At 40.0% G+C, this 13,997-nt stretch overlaps 1 protein-coding gene across 1 annotated transcript; it reads right to left on the reverse strand.

Annotated features, from left to right (window-relative positions):
• Positions 1 to 137: 137 nt before the first annotated feature.
• Positions 138 to 7,044, reverse strand: si:ch211-283g2.1 (sodium- and chloride-dependent GABA transporter ine). The gene is made up of 13 exons (XM_006799593.3): positions 6,855 to 7,044; positions 6,303 to 6,437; positions 6,015 to 6,219; positions 4,228 to 4,360; positions 3,856 to 3,990; positions 3,626 to 3,729; positions 3,422 to 3,546; positions 2,515 to 2,627; positions 2,288 to 2,428; positions 2,085 to 2,184; positions 1,771 to 1,871; positions 1,502 to 1,669; positions 138 to 532 (listed from the first exon to the last, which is right to left on the reverse strand). Exons 1-13 carry the CDS (start codon positions 7,027 to 7,029, stop codon positions 380 to 382), a joined length of 1,788 nt encoding a protein of 595 aa, XP_006799656.2. The 5' UTR covers positions 7,030 to 7,044; the 3' UTR covers positions 138 to 379.
• Between the last annotated feature and the right edge of the window lie 6,953 nt (positions 7,045 to 13,997).

Raw genomic sequence — 13,997 nt, forward strand, 5'->3', positions numbered from 1 at the left:
GATCACTAGAAAAATGTTACTATAAATACTGTAAATTTAAAATGACAGTACATTATAATGTAAGTATGGCTCATGTTTGAATTCATGTGGCCAAAAGATGGCACTGTTAGCAAAGTTTCCATAAATGAGGGCAGTGAAATGTGCAAAGGCTACTCCTTTGCCCTTTGGAGCTCTTTCACAAAGAAGTACACTGTACACCATATCTGCTATGCTCATAGCAGATATGGATCACAATCATGTACATTCTTGTAACACGTGTTGGTTAAATTTGACCAGAAAATTGACAAAGATTGAAAACATAAATCTGTGATTAGTTAAAGCTTAACAGTAATCTGCCACTGTAGGTGGCCAGCTAAACATTGTGCAAAACACTGAGGCATCAGAAGTACGTCTCAGCAGGATGCTTTTCAGGTAGATCGAAGCTGGGGCTGATGACAGCGATGGGTGGATTTCCACCTGGTCCTCCCCTCTCATAGTACGGCATGTTTGACTTTTCATTCAGCGCATACGGTGTGAGGGACAGCTTTAATTTCTGCACGAGAAATGTAGTAAAATTATTTCCACACAGCTTGATTATATAGGAACATGTGCGTGAGTACTACACTATATTGCTAAAAATATTTACTCATCTGACTTCAGACACATTTGAACCGAGTGACATCCCATTCGTAATCCATAGGTTTAATGTAAAGATATAATAGCTTCAACTCTTCTGGAAAGCCTTTCCACAAGGAATGTTTATGGGAATTTTTTGGCCATTCTTCCAGAAGCACATTTGTGAGGTCAGATGCTGATGATGGACGAGCAGGCCCAGCTGACAGTCTCCGCTCTAGTTTTCAATTTCAATGCTGTTCTATGAGGTCAGGACTCTGTGCAGGCCAGTCAAGTTCTCCCACACCAAACTCACTCATCCATGTCTTTATGGACCTTACTTTGTATATGCAGGCATGTTGGAACAGGAAGGGGCCATCCCTAAAATTGTCAGCATGAAATTGTCCAAAATGTCTTGGTATGCTGAAGCATTAAGAGTTCCTATCGCTGGAACTCGAGGGCCAAGCCCAACTCTTGAAAAGTACCCCACACAATAATCCACCAAACTGTATGCTTGGTGCAATGCAGTCAGACAAGTGGTGTTGTCCTGACTCTACAGAAAGTTGGTGACCTCTGTGAACTATGTGCCTTAGCGCATCCACTGACACCACTCTGTGAGTTTACACTGCCTATTACTTGTTGCTGTCGTTCCCAATTGCTTCCATTTTGTTGTAAGACCACTAACAGCTTTAAGACCAGACTCACTGCATAGGCGGCATCCTATCACAGTACCACACTGGAATTCATGGTGCTCCTGAGAGTGACCCATTCTTTCACAAATGTTCGCAGAAGCAGCCTGCACACCTAGGTGTGTGATTGGAAGTGATTGGAAGACCTGAATTGAATGATTTGGATGGGTGAGTGAATACTTCTGGCAACATAGTGTCTATGCATATGATATGTACATCACCTCCATGATGGAGCCAGGCAGCACCCACAAAGTGTGAATGGCACCCAGAGGAATCCAGATGATGGAGGCCAAAGCAATGATCCAGCCGACCCCCTGAGCCCAGGGAGGGAAGACGTACTCCCCATAGCGGGCAGGTTTGAATTGAATGATGGAGAAAATCAGGATGACCTGTATCAAGGAGCAGTTTAAGTTTGGATTTAAGTTTTAATTATTTCAGATGAAAATCTACATTATATTCATGTGAATAAAACAAATGCCCGTTAACATACAGTGATGAGCACAGGAGCAACTATAAGCCAACACAGTCTGAAGAAGATGTTTGCTTTGTGTCCATTCATCTCCTCCAGGTTGGCTGAAAGTCTTTTTACACCTGCAGATGGAGAAGTACTTTGGACCAACCTTTACTTGTCAATAAACATCTGTGCACATTTTATTTGCATGCTGGCAGATTAGTGACTCTAATCGCTGTTTGATTAGAGTGAAACTCGGATATTACACATGGCCATAAAATGTGTTAAGATACTGCCAAAAGAAAGTGCTACATCATTCTAAGTGTGCAATGAATGAAACACATGTCTCTCACCATAAATCCAACAGGTGGCCATGACCTCAAAGAATGCCAGAAACATGATGGATACTATGGCAGTGTAATGATCCATCAGCTGGAAAACATAGATTCCCACCTGGACAAAGGCATACTCTTTAGGACAGCAAGGAAGGGAAAATGAGCACCCTTCAATTTCTTTTTTATTTGGTTCAAATTCAAGCAGGAAATACAGTTTGTACCTGCATGACACAAGGAATTCCAAAGAGGCAGGCTACGAAACAAACCGCAAGAACAAACAGTTCCTTTTTCTTGAAAATGTGAATCACGTCTTTGTAGAATTGATCCATGAGGCTGGTGACCATCACTTCAACCATTGCAAACTGCAGTGTGGGAGTGGGACATAAGAATTTCATTATGAAACACTATGCAAACATGAATTCCCATCCTCAGGTTACAAGTAAAGTACCTCACTGTCCAGTCCGAGGCAAAGCAGCATAAAGAAGAACAACACTCCCCAGAGCTGAGCCACTGGCATGTTGGCAAAGGCTTGTGGGTAAACAACATAAACTAGTCCTGGACCTGTATAATAAGACAATAAGACAGATCAATAATCTGTAAAGACAAGACAATCCTTCTTCAGCTCCAACCCTACTTTATGTCCCCATTTACCTACACTGCTCAAAAAAATAAATAAAAAAATAAAAAAAATCAATGAACACTTTTTAATCAGAGTACAGAATCATAAAATGTGGTTACTTAAACTTCTGAGAGATTATATAAGTATCAGAGGGGGTGTTAATCAGCTTCAGCTGCTTCGGTATAACTGAAATTAACAACAGATGCACTACAGGGGCAACAATGAGAAAAACCCCCCAAACAGGATGGTGTTACAGTTGGAGGCCACTGAGGTTTTTCTACCTCCTTATATTTTCTCACAGATTTTTTCCCCCAGTTTCTATTTAGCTTGGGTCAGTGTCACTGCTCGTTGCATGAGGCAATGCCTGCACCCTACTGAGGTGTCTGCTGCAGGACGGCATATCAATGCGTACCATTTCCAGCAGGTTTGCTGTGTTGTGTTAAATTCTGCCCTCTGTGGGTTGATAACTTTCCCTTCAACTCAACAATGTGGAATCCTTTCATTCCTAACACATTACCGAGTCCATATCAGTATCGATATCTAGCATAATTTATTTTTTCCCATTGAGGTCCGATGTGTTTTCATAGTGTTCCTTTCATTTTTTTTGAGGAGTGTATTTTCTTATCACTTATTCCCATCTGACATTAGGCAAAGTGGAGGATAGACCCTTTGAGAATAGACTCACTCACTAATTAAAAAAAAAAAATCACTCACAGTCATCCCTTTTTTTTCTTACCATCCACTGCCAGATCACTGACAGGAATGCCCTGCAGGTATGACATGTACCCAAAGGCAGAGAAAATGACAAACCCTGCCAGGATGCTGGTTATGGAGTTGATAATGGATATGCTCAGTGTGTCCCTGTGGGGAGAGAAGATGTCTTTTAAATCACTAACAAGAAATCACAGCTATTTTCAAGAAATGGCGGTCAAACATTTACTTCAAAATGTTGTTGTTGAAGTCATTGTAGCTGGACATTGCCATGAGCGAGCCAAAACCAATCCCAATGGAGTTAAAGATTTGAGCTGCAGCATTCACCCACACCTGAAACACAGACCACTGCTAATCAGTGCCAACACAGATTATCAGTATTAACACGACTCTCCCCGCTGCTAGAACAGTTAGGGTACTCCTCCAAAGCTACTACTCATTTCTTCTCTTGTTTCTTACCTCTACTGAGAGCAGCTCATCCCACACAGGCACAATGAAGAACTTTATCCCCTCTAATGCTCCAGGAAGCTGTGTATTATTGATCAGCAGGGCAATCAGAATAACATACGGGAACAGGGCAGTAAAGTACACCACCTGCACACAGAAAACGTATATATGGTATTAACTGTGGTCCAGTGCTCCACTTTTTTCGAGACTGAAGAAGTCACTTGGATGAGTGACGAAACGTTTCTCCCACAAAACGCTACATCCAGATGAACAGAATCAACTTTTGGAGATTTACTTTCCTGGATGATTGAGAATGCATCAAGATGTTCCACTTTCTTTCTTTCCTTTTATTTTTTTTGGCTTAGGTTTTAGTTTCTCTCTCACCTTGCCTGTTGATTTCACCCCCTTAAAGATGCAAAAGTAAATGAGGATCCAGGCCAGAATGAGAATGAGGAAAAGATCCCACCGGAGCACTCCTGTATCCTCTACTCCACTAGTCTGCTCTAGCATCTTATATCTGAAAGGTGCCACAGTAAAAGAAATTAGAAAAACATTAATATTCTGAGTGCCCAAAGTCATGCCTTAAAGCTAAACACATGGGCCAGATTCAAAAAGACTGTCTGTCCTGTTGTGAAAAAACATTAAATCCAATCACATGTCAGGAAGTCATTAAAATAGACCTTTTGACATATCGGATTCAGTGTTTGCAGTTTCTTGCTTTTTAACCATACAAGTTAATTAGGTATCCACTATAAGTATGTATCTTCAGAACAGTTTTTTATTTCTCTACAAAAGGTAAAGATGTGCATTCATGTAGAAAATTCTCCATTCAGAGGTTAAACAATATGGGTTTGATTTTCATGCATGTGAATATTTTTCCTACTTGTACGCTTTTATACTTTTATCTCACAAGTTACTTTCCTGTAGAATGAGCAATACTGCATAGTGCAATTGACACACACATTCAATTCAGTTCCATTCACTTAACATGGACTCATCAGATGACCTAAGAGGAGGCACTTGGCAACAGTAGGAAAGAAAAACTCCCTGAACAAGGCTCAGGGAGGAGTGGCCATCTGCAACGACCGGTTGGGTTTGAGGGAAGGGAGACAGAACAGAAGAATCAGTGTAGAAGAGAGTCACAGTTTAACAATAAGTAATCATTAAATGAAGGATGGTGTATAAACGCACAATGAGTGAGTGAAGAAGAAACATTTAGTGCACCATGGAAAGCCAATAGCAACCTAGGCGTACTGTAGCATAGGTAAGGGAGGGTGCAGGGTCACCTGATCCAGCCATAAGTATAAATTTTATCAATATGGAAAATTTTAAGCTTAATCTTAAAACACACTGACATCAGACATGGACCTTCAAAGTAAAACAGGAAACAAGAAAAAATTTACATAGATGCAGACTTGACACTGAACTAAATCTAGAATAATAATCAAAATAGAACCAGAACATGAATCTTAATACAGAAATATACCAAAATATAAGAAACTGAAAAAGCTGTGTCAAAATGACCCAGATCCGTGACATAAACAAGGAGCCAGTGAAGAGAAGCCAATACAGGAGAAATGTGTTCTCTGTTTCTAGTTTTTGTTAGCTGCAGGATTTTGGATCATACATTTAATAAATGGTTGACAAACGCATGGAAATTAAAGGATTCAAGTAACTTGAACCCACATTCCTTTCCTACGCTAATCCATTAACTGGAGTGAAATGAGTTAATGAGTTTATAAGTAATCTGAAAATGTGAGGTCTTAATCTGCTGTTTACTGCAAGATTTTCACTGTGAGTAAGTTCTTTCTGAGAATCTTTCCCTTGCTAAAACTAGAAAGTGAAACAGATCAAAGCCAATAAAGGTGACATGTGTCTTAAGATTTATCACACTTCAGTAAAATATTCTATCAGTTTGCTCATTTCTTATCTGTGACCTTCACTTTGATAGCTCTCACGTGACTCTGATAGGTTGTACATCCAGTTACAGCTGTTGTTGTGTCAAGTTTTTTTTTTGTTTCACCTCTGACATAATCCTCAGAAGTTACCTTGTGTAACCAGTTCAGTCTTTTTATAAATTACTTTAATTTTATAATGCTGCTCAAACTCAGTCATTATTTAGTTGGATTTAATAATCTGCAGAAATAGTGATCACATCCAATGAAACATACTTGAAGAACTCTTGGCTAGCTGTGGAGGAGTAGCTGCTGTTGGTAGCGTGATTGGTGCAGTTAGGTGTGTTCCAAGTATTGTTGCAGTTTTGCCATGGTAGTGGTGCCTGGAAGGAGCTGAAGAGGTAATAGAGAGCCCAGGTGATGACGACATTGTAGTAGGTACACATAATGAAGGAGATGGCCACCGATGCAATTCCCACTCCTGAGGTCAGATAAAACATGCGTCAAAATAAATTTCTCCGCTATACATTTTTAACACTGGACACCAAAATTTAGTCAAAGCACCTTTTAACAGTGGGCAGACAGTAGCCAGAGCAAGTACAGGACCTCTCCTTGTGTACTGCCCCACAGTCAGCTCCATGTAAAGCAGAGGGATGCCCAACACCACCAGCATGAGCAGGTATGGCACCAGAAAGGCACCTGCCAAGAAGTAATAGTGAGTTAAGCACATTTTCAGAAAGAAGGCCAAGACTGTGGTAGTTTTATGACATCATTTAAACTTTAACTTTAGCACACATGAATTACTGTCAGGCAAAGTTTGACCCCATACAAATATTAACAATTCTGCAAAATTTGCACGTATAAAGCCAGATTATAGTATGGGTTTATGAAGCGCCATGCCTCATGTGAGAGTCACACCAAAATCCTCTTAAAAATAACAACAACAACAAAACGAAAATTAAATTTAAAAAATAGTTTGAAATCACATTCACTAACAACACAACACATACAGTCAACCTTTGGACCCCATTTTTAGTCCTGTGTGTTCAGGGATTACAGAGGGCGGCACATTACCACAGTTCTGTTCGAAGATGTAACAAATGTTTGATTTCTCACCTCCTCCACTCCGGTAGCAAAGATAGGGGAACCTCCAGACATTGCCCAGACCTACAGCACAGCCAATGCCGGCCAAAGTGAACTCTATCTGTCTGCTCCATGTTGGCCTGGTGGGCTCTTGATCTGCGTCTGCTCCTTGTGTCAACATTGTTGCTCGCCTGGGCCTAAACTCCATGGACAGCTGAGCAGGATTTAATTGTCTCTGGGTGATATAACCTCCCTTCATTAATGATTAGCTTAGCAGAAACACAGTGTATAAAAGCTCAGAGGGCTCAGAAAGAGAGGAAAGTTTGACATTTGTTAATAGGTGCATGCTTTGATTGACTGTAAAATAGAAACAGAGGTTAAAAAAAAAATGCAGAATTTTATTTTCAAAAACTGAACTACCTGAAAAACACCTAGCCAGCCAATGTATACAAATAAATCTAACTCTTATTTATGGAAGCGGATAATTGTGAGCGATCGTGGCTCAAGAGTTGGGAGTTCGCCTTGTAATTGGAAGGTTGCCGGTTCAAGTCCCGGCTTGGACAGTCTCGGTTCTTGTGTCCTTGGGCAAGACACTTCACCCGTTGCCTACTGGTGGTGGTCAGAGGGCCCACTGGTGGGGCCCCAGGGTGGCTGTGGCTACAGTGTAGTTTGCCATCACCAGTGTGTGCATGACTGGTTGTGTAAAGTGCTTTGGGGTCCTTAGGGACTAGTAAAGCACTCTACCATTTACCACTTTATTTTTTATTTAATATCTGCATGAGCTCTTATCTTATCTCTTATCTTACTAAATAAAATATAAATAAAGTAAATAAATAAAATGTGAACAAAAAACAGTCTTCTGTGAAGTTTTTTACATGTGTAAATTATGCAGCACACGAAACAAATATTTAGGAATTTACATAATTTATTCTCAACAGTATGTGCTCTGACACAGATTTCAAATGGAGTCATGAAGGCCAAACAAATCATGTTCCTGTACACTAACCTTAACCCAGCATAGTCAGCACACAAAGCAGTGGTGACCTGAAACATATAATCATTCGCAAAAACAGCAAGCAAAATCACACAGCTTTTCAAAAAAGAACCTTCTTTCTTAAACCTGTGTGCCAGTTAAATGTTGATTGAATTCCTGTATTTTCCCATGTTACTCATGTAAAAATATATTTCTAATGTTGACATTTTAAAGAAAACATGTTCTCTACTTGTGTAAAGTGGAAACGAGCACCAAAATAGCATAGAATATACAAACATGAGTCTCCTACCAAAAGCATTTCAAGTGCTTGAACATTAAACACATGCTCTGCCGATCACAGTATAAACACTACTATGCAAGCAAGATTTATTGCATCATGTACAGACAGTTGGGGAAAGAGCTAGTGTGAAGCATCCCCCAGGGATGTGGGTTAAAGAAAACACACATCCTGCCTGCAGAGAAGGGGTGCAGCAGTAGACATAACTGGTCCACAAACCCTCAACCTGTGTGGTACAGCCAATCTGGAGGCAGGAAGATGGTGCAGTGTTAAGCAGTATCACTGCAGAGGATGGAGAACACATACACAGAAGCACAAACAGATTCTGTAAATTATTTCCTGTTGTGATGACATACAGAAAGTTTGCAAAAGCACAAACTTAAAACAGATGAAAAGTAATTCCAGGATGTCAGGCATCAAGCAGTTGCAGGTCATGCTAGACACGTTTGGTTTTCTTTTCATTTTCTTGTAATTTATTTTCTTATAATTTTTGGTTTTCAATTTTCATTCATATTCAAGAGTAGCTTTAGTTTATTTTCACTTCTGTTCTGTTAAAAAAAAACTTTATTTTTCATTGTTTCAAATGTTTGTTTGTTTTTTATTGTTTAATTGTACTGGTGTCTGTGTAATTTCAGTTTATCAGGTTATGTGGGCAGGCTATATACCATGCAAATGCCTAGACAAAGACGTCAGGGCTTCAACAGTAAAAAGGCAACCCTGCAGGGCAAGTTTTGGTACCATTGTACTTCAGTAATGCTCTGAGGTATTGCAACAATCTTCTGCAAGGGTGTGGCATTCATGGTATCTCTATGGTAGTTGTGTAAGGTCAGCACTGCCTGTGGCCTGTTTCTAGCCCCAAAGAGTTAGTACCCTGTGAGTCTGCCTTGTTCTTTTGTATTGCAGCATAGTCTTGTTACGGATTCAAATATTGGGAATGGATACAGGAGGAAAACCCAAAATAACCACACTGGTCCGGCCGGGTCAAGTCAAACGATGATTTAATGAACACACGCGTGGGAGATGGACACCATACACAGACAGCATCAGATCTCAAAATGGTGGAGCCTTGATCAAACTCTTATAGCCTCTAGTGGCCCCCACCTAATCATCAGAGCCTAAACATTCTTTCTCACACAGCGCCTAAGCTACGACCTTGGCTCCCTGTTTATCTGCTCCTGATGAAATGGGGCAGTATGCTCTGTTCTCTTCTAATCAGACAAATGAGACGATGACTTTCTGTGAACAGTATGTCTTATAACTCAGCAGTATAATGCATCATAAAACAATATCATTCATTCACAATAAATCAACAGTCTAATGTAATGCAAATCAGTTTACCAAATGTAATAGTTATCACCTTCTTCTAGTTCAGGAGCATAATGCAAACTGAAATTACATAATAATTCACAATCCTTAATTAGGGGTCTAACATGGCATAAAATAATATCATAATCCCACAATTCCCCCTGATGAGCTCTTTAGACATAAAGAGCTCACTTACACCCTGCAATCCAGTGTTGCCGGGTTCATTTCTCCTTACTCCTCAGGCCCTTTGTCCCCCTGTTGGGTGAACCATATGTGAGATGACCTCTGTGTTTACGCAGTTCAGATGCAAGAAAAACTTTTATTACAACAACAACAATAGTAGGTACAGATGATACTCCCATCACTCCCCAGTTCTCCCACAGCTTTATTTCGGTGCTACCTTATACCCTCCAAACGTACTCGGACTAGAACCTCTGTCCGAGGAGCTTTTGACCTTTATTTTATTGCTGTAGGCACCAGTGTCTTCCAGTCGGGTGATCCTCTGCTCTTGTTTCCTTCAACATCAGGGGTTAGACAACCCTTCAGTCGTTGCACAGATCAGGGGATTATTCTGCCCCGATTTCAAACAATGATCTGTGTATTCTGGGATCACAGCTGTGTTCCCCAGGAAAAGGAACAGAAAGGTGTTCTCCTTATGACCAACAGCCTCTCGAACGTCGTTGGTGTGGTGTTCCTGGATTTCCGTCAACCCCTTCGTGGTTATCGCTGTGTTTATTTGATCCATCCTTTTTAGGTGACTAACTGGAGCCCAAAATGCCATGACACTTGAACCCAGTTGATGTTTCAGCAGTCACCGCGTCTGTCTCTGCTGCCAAGGATCCTCGTATATCTGTGACCTCGTCTGGTGTCTGTTCCTTTCTCTGTAAGAGACAGAAAACCAAAACACCTCTCTTCCTAGCTCTAACAATCTAATGTTGCTGTCTACTGATCTTTTGGTGATTCAGAATTGGTTTAGAACATTCAGAATGTCCCAAGGACTTATCCTAATTTAGTGTATGTGTGTGTAAGCGTGTTTGCATTTAGCCTGCTGCACTCAAGGCATTTCTTACACTTTATCAGTCCGGACTATCGCCGAACGAAGCTTATGACCTTCAAAAGACCGAGTGCCAACTCATTATAAGCACATTTGCAAGATATATATAAAAATGATTAAAACCACTCATTCTAATAAAAGACATCAAAAACAAATTAGCCATTTCTAATTCTAACATGTGTCCATTCAATTAAGCTAGAAAATTAAAAGAAAGGTTAGTGACCTCATATCTTAGAAAGTATCAGACTTTCTCCTATCCAGTGTCGTTGCTCCAGTCTTGTTATTCTGTGTTAGGGAATGAAATCAATTTAATTGTCATGTTAGATCTGTTCAACACCTGGCTCCGCCCAGAGCCTGCGTCTTCACAATCGTCTACAAACAAAACCTGTATTATTATGAACTTCACTTCAACATGAACTTGTTGACTACTTTTGACACCTGTAGATAGAAGATTAACATGGGGTTATAACAATCACTGTAATACAAATGTTAATATGTCAATAGCTTCAATAAATGTTCAATGCAATGCTTGTTATATGATTCTAATGTAACAATAATGCTGATGCTAAAATAACAGTAAAACACACCCTTTTTATCCCTTACTGACCACAGCAGGGGCCTCTATGTTTTGATTCAGCCATGAAGCTCACCTGATTCATCACTGAGCCCCACCGGCACTGGCATCTGACAGGGTGGTGCTGCATATTCTTCCTTTAATGTCACTATTTTCAATCTGTTAATTAGAGTGCTTCAACATGAAGTAGACTACATCCACTACAAGTCAATACAACTGTGAATGTGGCCAATTATCAATCTATTACCAATCAATAACAAAAAATAGCTTTTATTTTATGCATGCTTTTAGTCAACCACTCACCCACAGGATCTCCAATCCCAGAAAATTCCTTCTCCTCATTTAATAAGTCTGTCCTCCTTCCATGCCCTGGTAACTGGTCCATCCAGAGCTGTATCATTATGAAATATACATACAACAAGCCAAACCACACCTTGGTCACACCAACCCTTTTCCGCCCTGAAGATGTCCAACGCCATCTTAGTCTGGACTGTCAAAGGTGATTTTAACGCTGATTGTTCCGACAATCCATTTATAACATTTCCTGGTCAGATTAGCCAATCCCTGCACACTGGAATAAACATAATCAACATCATCAACATTTTTCCTGTGTGTTTTTTCACCATCTTATTAATTCCAGCGCTCCATCCTTATGTGATTTGTTGCATTATGTTTATCTAGAACTCCACTCTGTCTCTAAATGTTTGAAGAATTTTTCATGTTTGGGGTCAAGTTTTAAGAATTTGACCATACGTGAAATTAATGGTGTTATTGTAACATGGTAGACTAGTGTGCCTGTGTTAATTCAGCTCCATATTATTGTGTGAAGTTGCACTGGGTTGGGAGTGGTTTTTTGTGCGTGTGTCACATTTTTGGTTAGCCAATGGCTGGAATGGGGTTGGACTAATTAGAGGCAGGTGTACTTGATTGCACTGATACACTGGTCTACTTATAGCCCACACTACAAACACTGCTGTGTCATTTTGTCTCTCTGTGTATGTATGTAATGTGATAATCTGATATGTTTGGGATGGATGGGTTTTGCGCTATGAATTTTATACTGAAGGTGTCATTTTGTCTCTCTGTGCAGGCCAGGGCCTATTATATGCCACAGCCTAAAGGCAGCATAGTTGCACAGGTTGGAGTGATCACTGGCTATATGCTTGCAGGGTAGTGGGTCTCCAAGGACAACTTCTACCCCTGTTAAAGGCAACATGTGGAGTGCAACTGGCCGTGTGGCATAGCTGGCTCCGGCCTTGGGACTGTGTGTTTTTATTTTAATTCATGAATGGGACACTGGACTGTTTTATCTTTTATCTCTTGATATTTTTTGTCACTAAATTATCTTTTAGAATTTTATTGACTGTCATCGTTTTGCCCACGACTGTGACGGTTGGTCAGACCTAAAATCTTTCTTTGGGTGTGTTACATTATCACCCCCATCGGGGCTTACCTTTCCCACTTCTGATGATATTCCTCCCTATTCTTTGCAAGTACCCGCTTTTGGTGGCGAGAAACTGTTGGTGTGGTCAAGTGGGCGCTGTAAAAACAAAAGCTCAGGACAGAACAGTTATCAGTCATGTACTTCATACAAAATTAGCATATATTGAATTTCATATTGATCCTCTGAGTGTAATGGTACATTTTAATTTTAATTTATCAAAGCTAAACACAATAATTTTTCTTTATTTTGCTCTTGTTCTTGTGCAGCACCACATGCCCCTGTCGGTTCTATCTTACTTTTCTAAATTATTGACTATTTCAATGGAGAACCTAAATGACGTGGACCAAGGTTTGTCATTACATATCTCTATTTTGAATGTGACAAGTCTATCATTCCCCTGTTAGTATCAATAGAGTTTTTTCTTGCTTTTTCTATCAAAATTGATTGACTTTTTACAGTGGCCCGCTATGGTTAATAATAACATGTTCAGTCATGAGTGAAATCAAAGCTTCTCTTCACTTTAGCATTTAACATTCCCAACAATATAATGTGCTGCATTAATCGAAACACAGCTAATAAAACATAATTTTCTTGATGGAAACATCAGTAGCTCAAAATTAGCAACCAAAGGGTTAAGTCTGCAGTTCACACTCATGTGAAGCTACAGCCTCCCCCCCTAGTCTCTGTCCTCCTACTCCTGCAAAAACAAAACAAAGCGAGACAAAACATCCACCCTTCTTTTACAAGCTGGGTGAATTGTTTGTAGACATGTACTAATCCTAAAGTCGGTATCGTTTTTGTCTCAGTGTCAAGTCAGTTTAAACATTTAGTCGTCAGTCCATCACAGTCCAGTCACATGCATACATTCACACACATTCATACCAGATATTGCTGATAATGGAGTCCCACACGCAACCTATTCGAGGCTCCATCACCAGCAAGATGACGTCATCATTTTAAAGGAAAACAGTTCCTTGTTTTTTTTGGACTGGATTGACTCGCTGCAATCCTTTTAGGCTCAGGACTTCTCATGTGATCAGTGTCCCATATAAGTGAATTTCTCCAGAGCCCATTATAATTATGGAGAAAAATACTTTGCGACTGTTTCTAGTAATCATGTTTTATAGCGCTTTAAAGTTCAATCTCTCAGGCCTGGATTAAAGAGCTGATTTGTTAAATCAGGAACTCACAAAATACCAAAATATCACCACCGGTGGATCACTCCTCTCAGATGTTCTTATTTCAGTGCACTGTAACAAAAGCAAAGACAAACGTAACCAATAAAATACTCATATAATAACAAATACTGGGGCCCGTTGGAAACATGTCCAAGCATAAAACCATCTTTCTCTCTCTTAGAGAGAGAAAACAATCCAAACCTCACTGATAAAATCAACCTAGTGTTAAGCAAAACCCAAAATCAACCAAAACTTCACCAGAAAGTTTTTCTCCGTCCCGGGACAATATTGTGTAAGCATACAGGTACCGTAACTTCTTTTTGCACTGACAAAAAACATGTTGGACTTAT

The sequence above is a fragment of the Neolamprologus brichardi genome, chromosome 10, assembly GCF_056152115.1.
Source record: "Neolamprologus brichardi isolate AB-2024 chromosome 10, ASM5615211v1, whole genome shotgun sequence".
Lineage (NCBI taxonomy): Eukaryota > Metazoa > Chordata > Actinopteri > Cichliformes > Cichlidae > Neolamprologus > Neolamprologus brichardi.

Coding starts and splice junctions, on each gene's coding strand:
- si:ch211-283g2.1 (XM_006799593.3), bottom strand. CDS start 7,029: ATGGAGTTTAGGCCCAGGCGAGCAACAATGTTGACACAAGGAGCAGAC. Junction 6,438..6,854: donor TTGCTACCGGAGTGGAGGAG/GTGAGAAATCAA, acceptor ACTTCTTGGCAG/GTGCCTTTCTGGTGCCATAC. Junction 3,547..3,625: donor TTCAACAACAACATTTTGAA/GTAAATGTTTGA, acceptor CTCTCCCCACAG/GGACACACTGAGCATATCCA.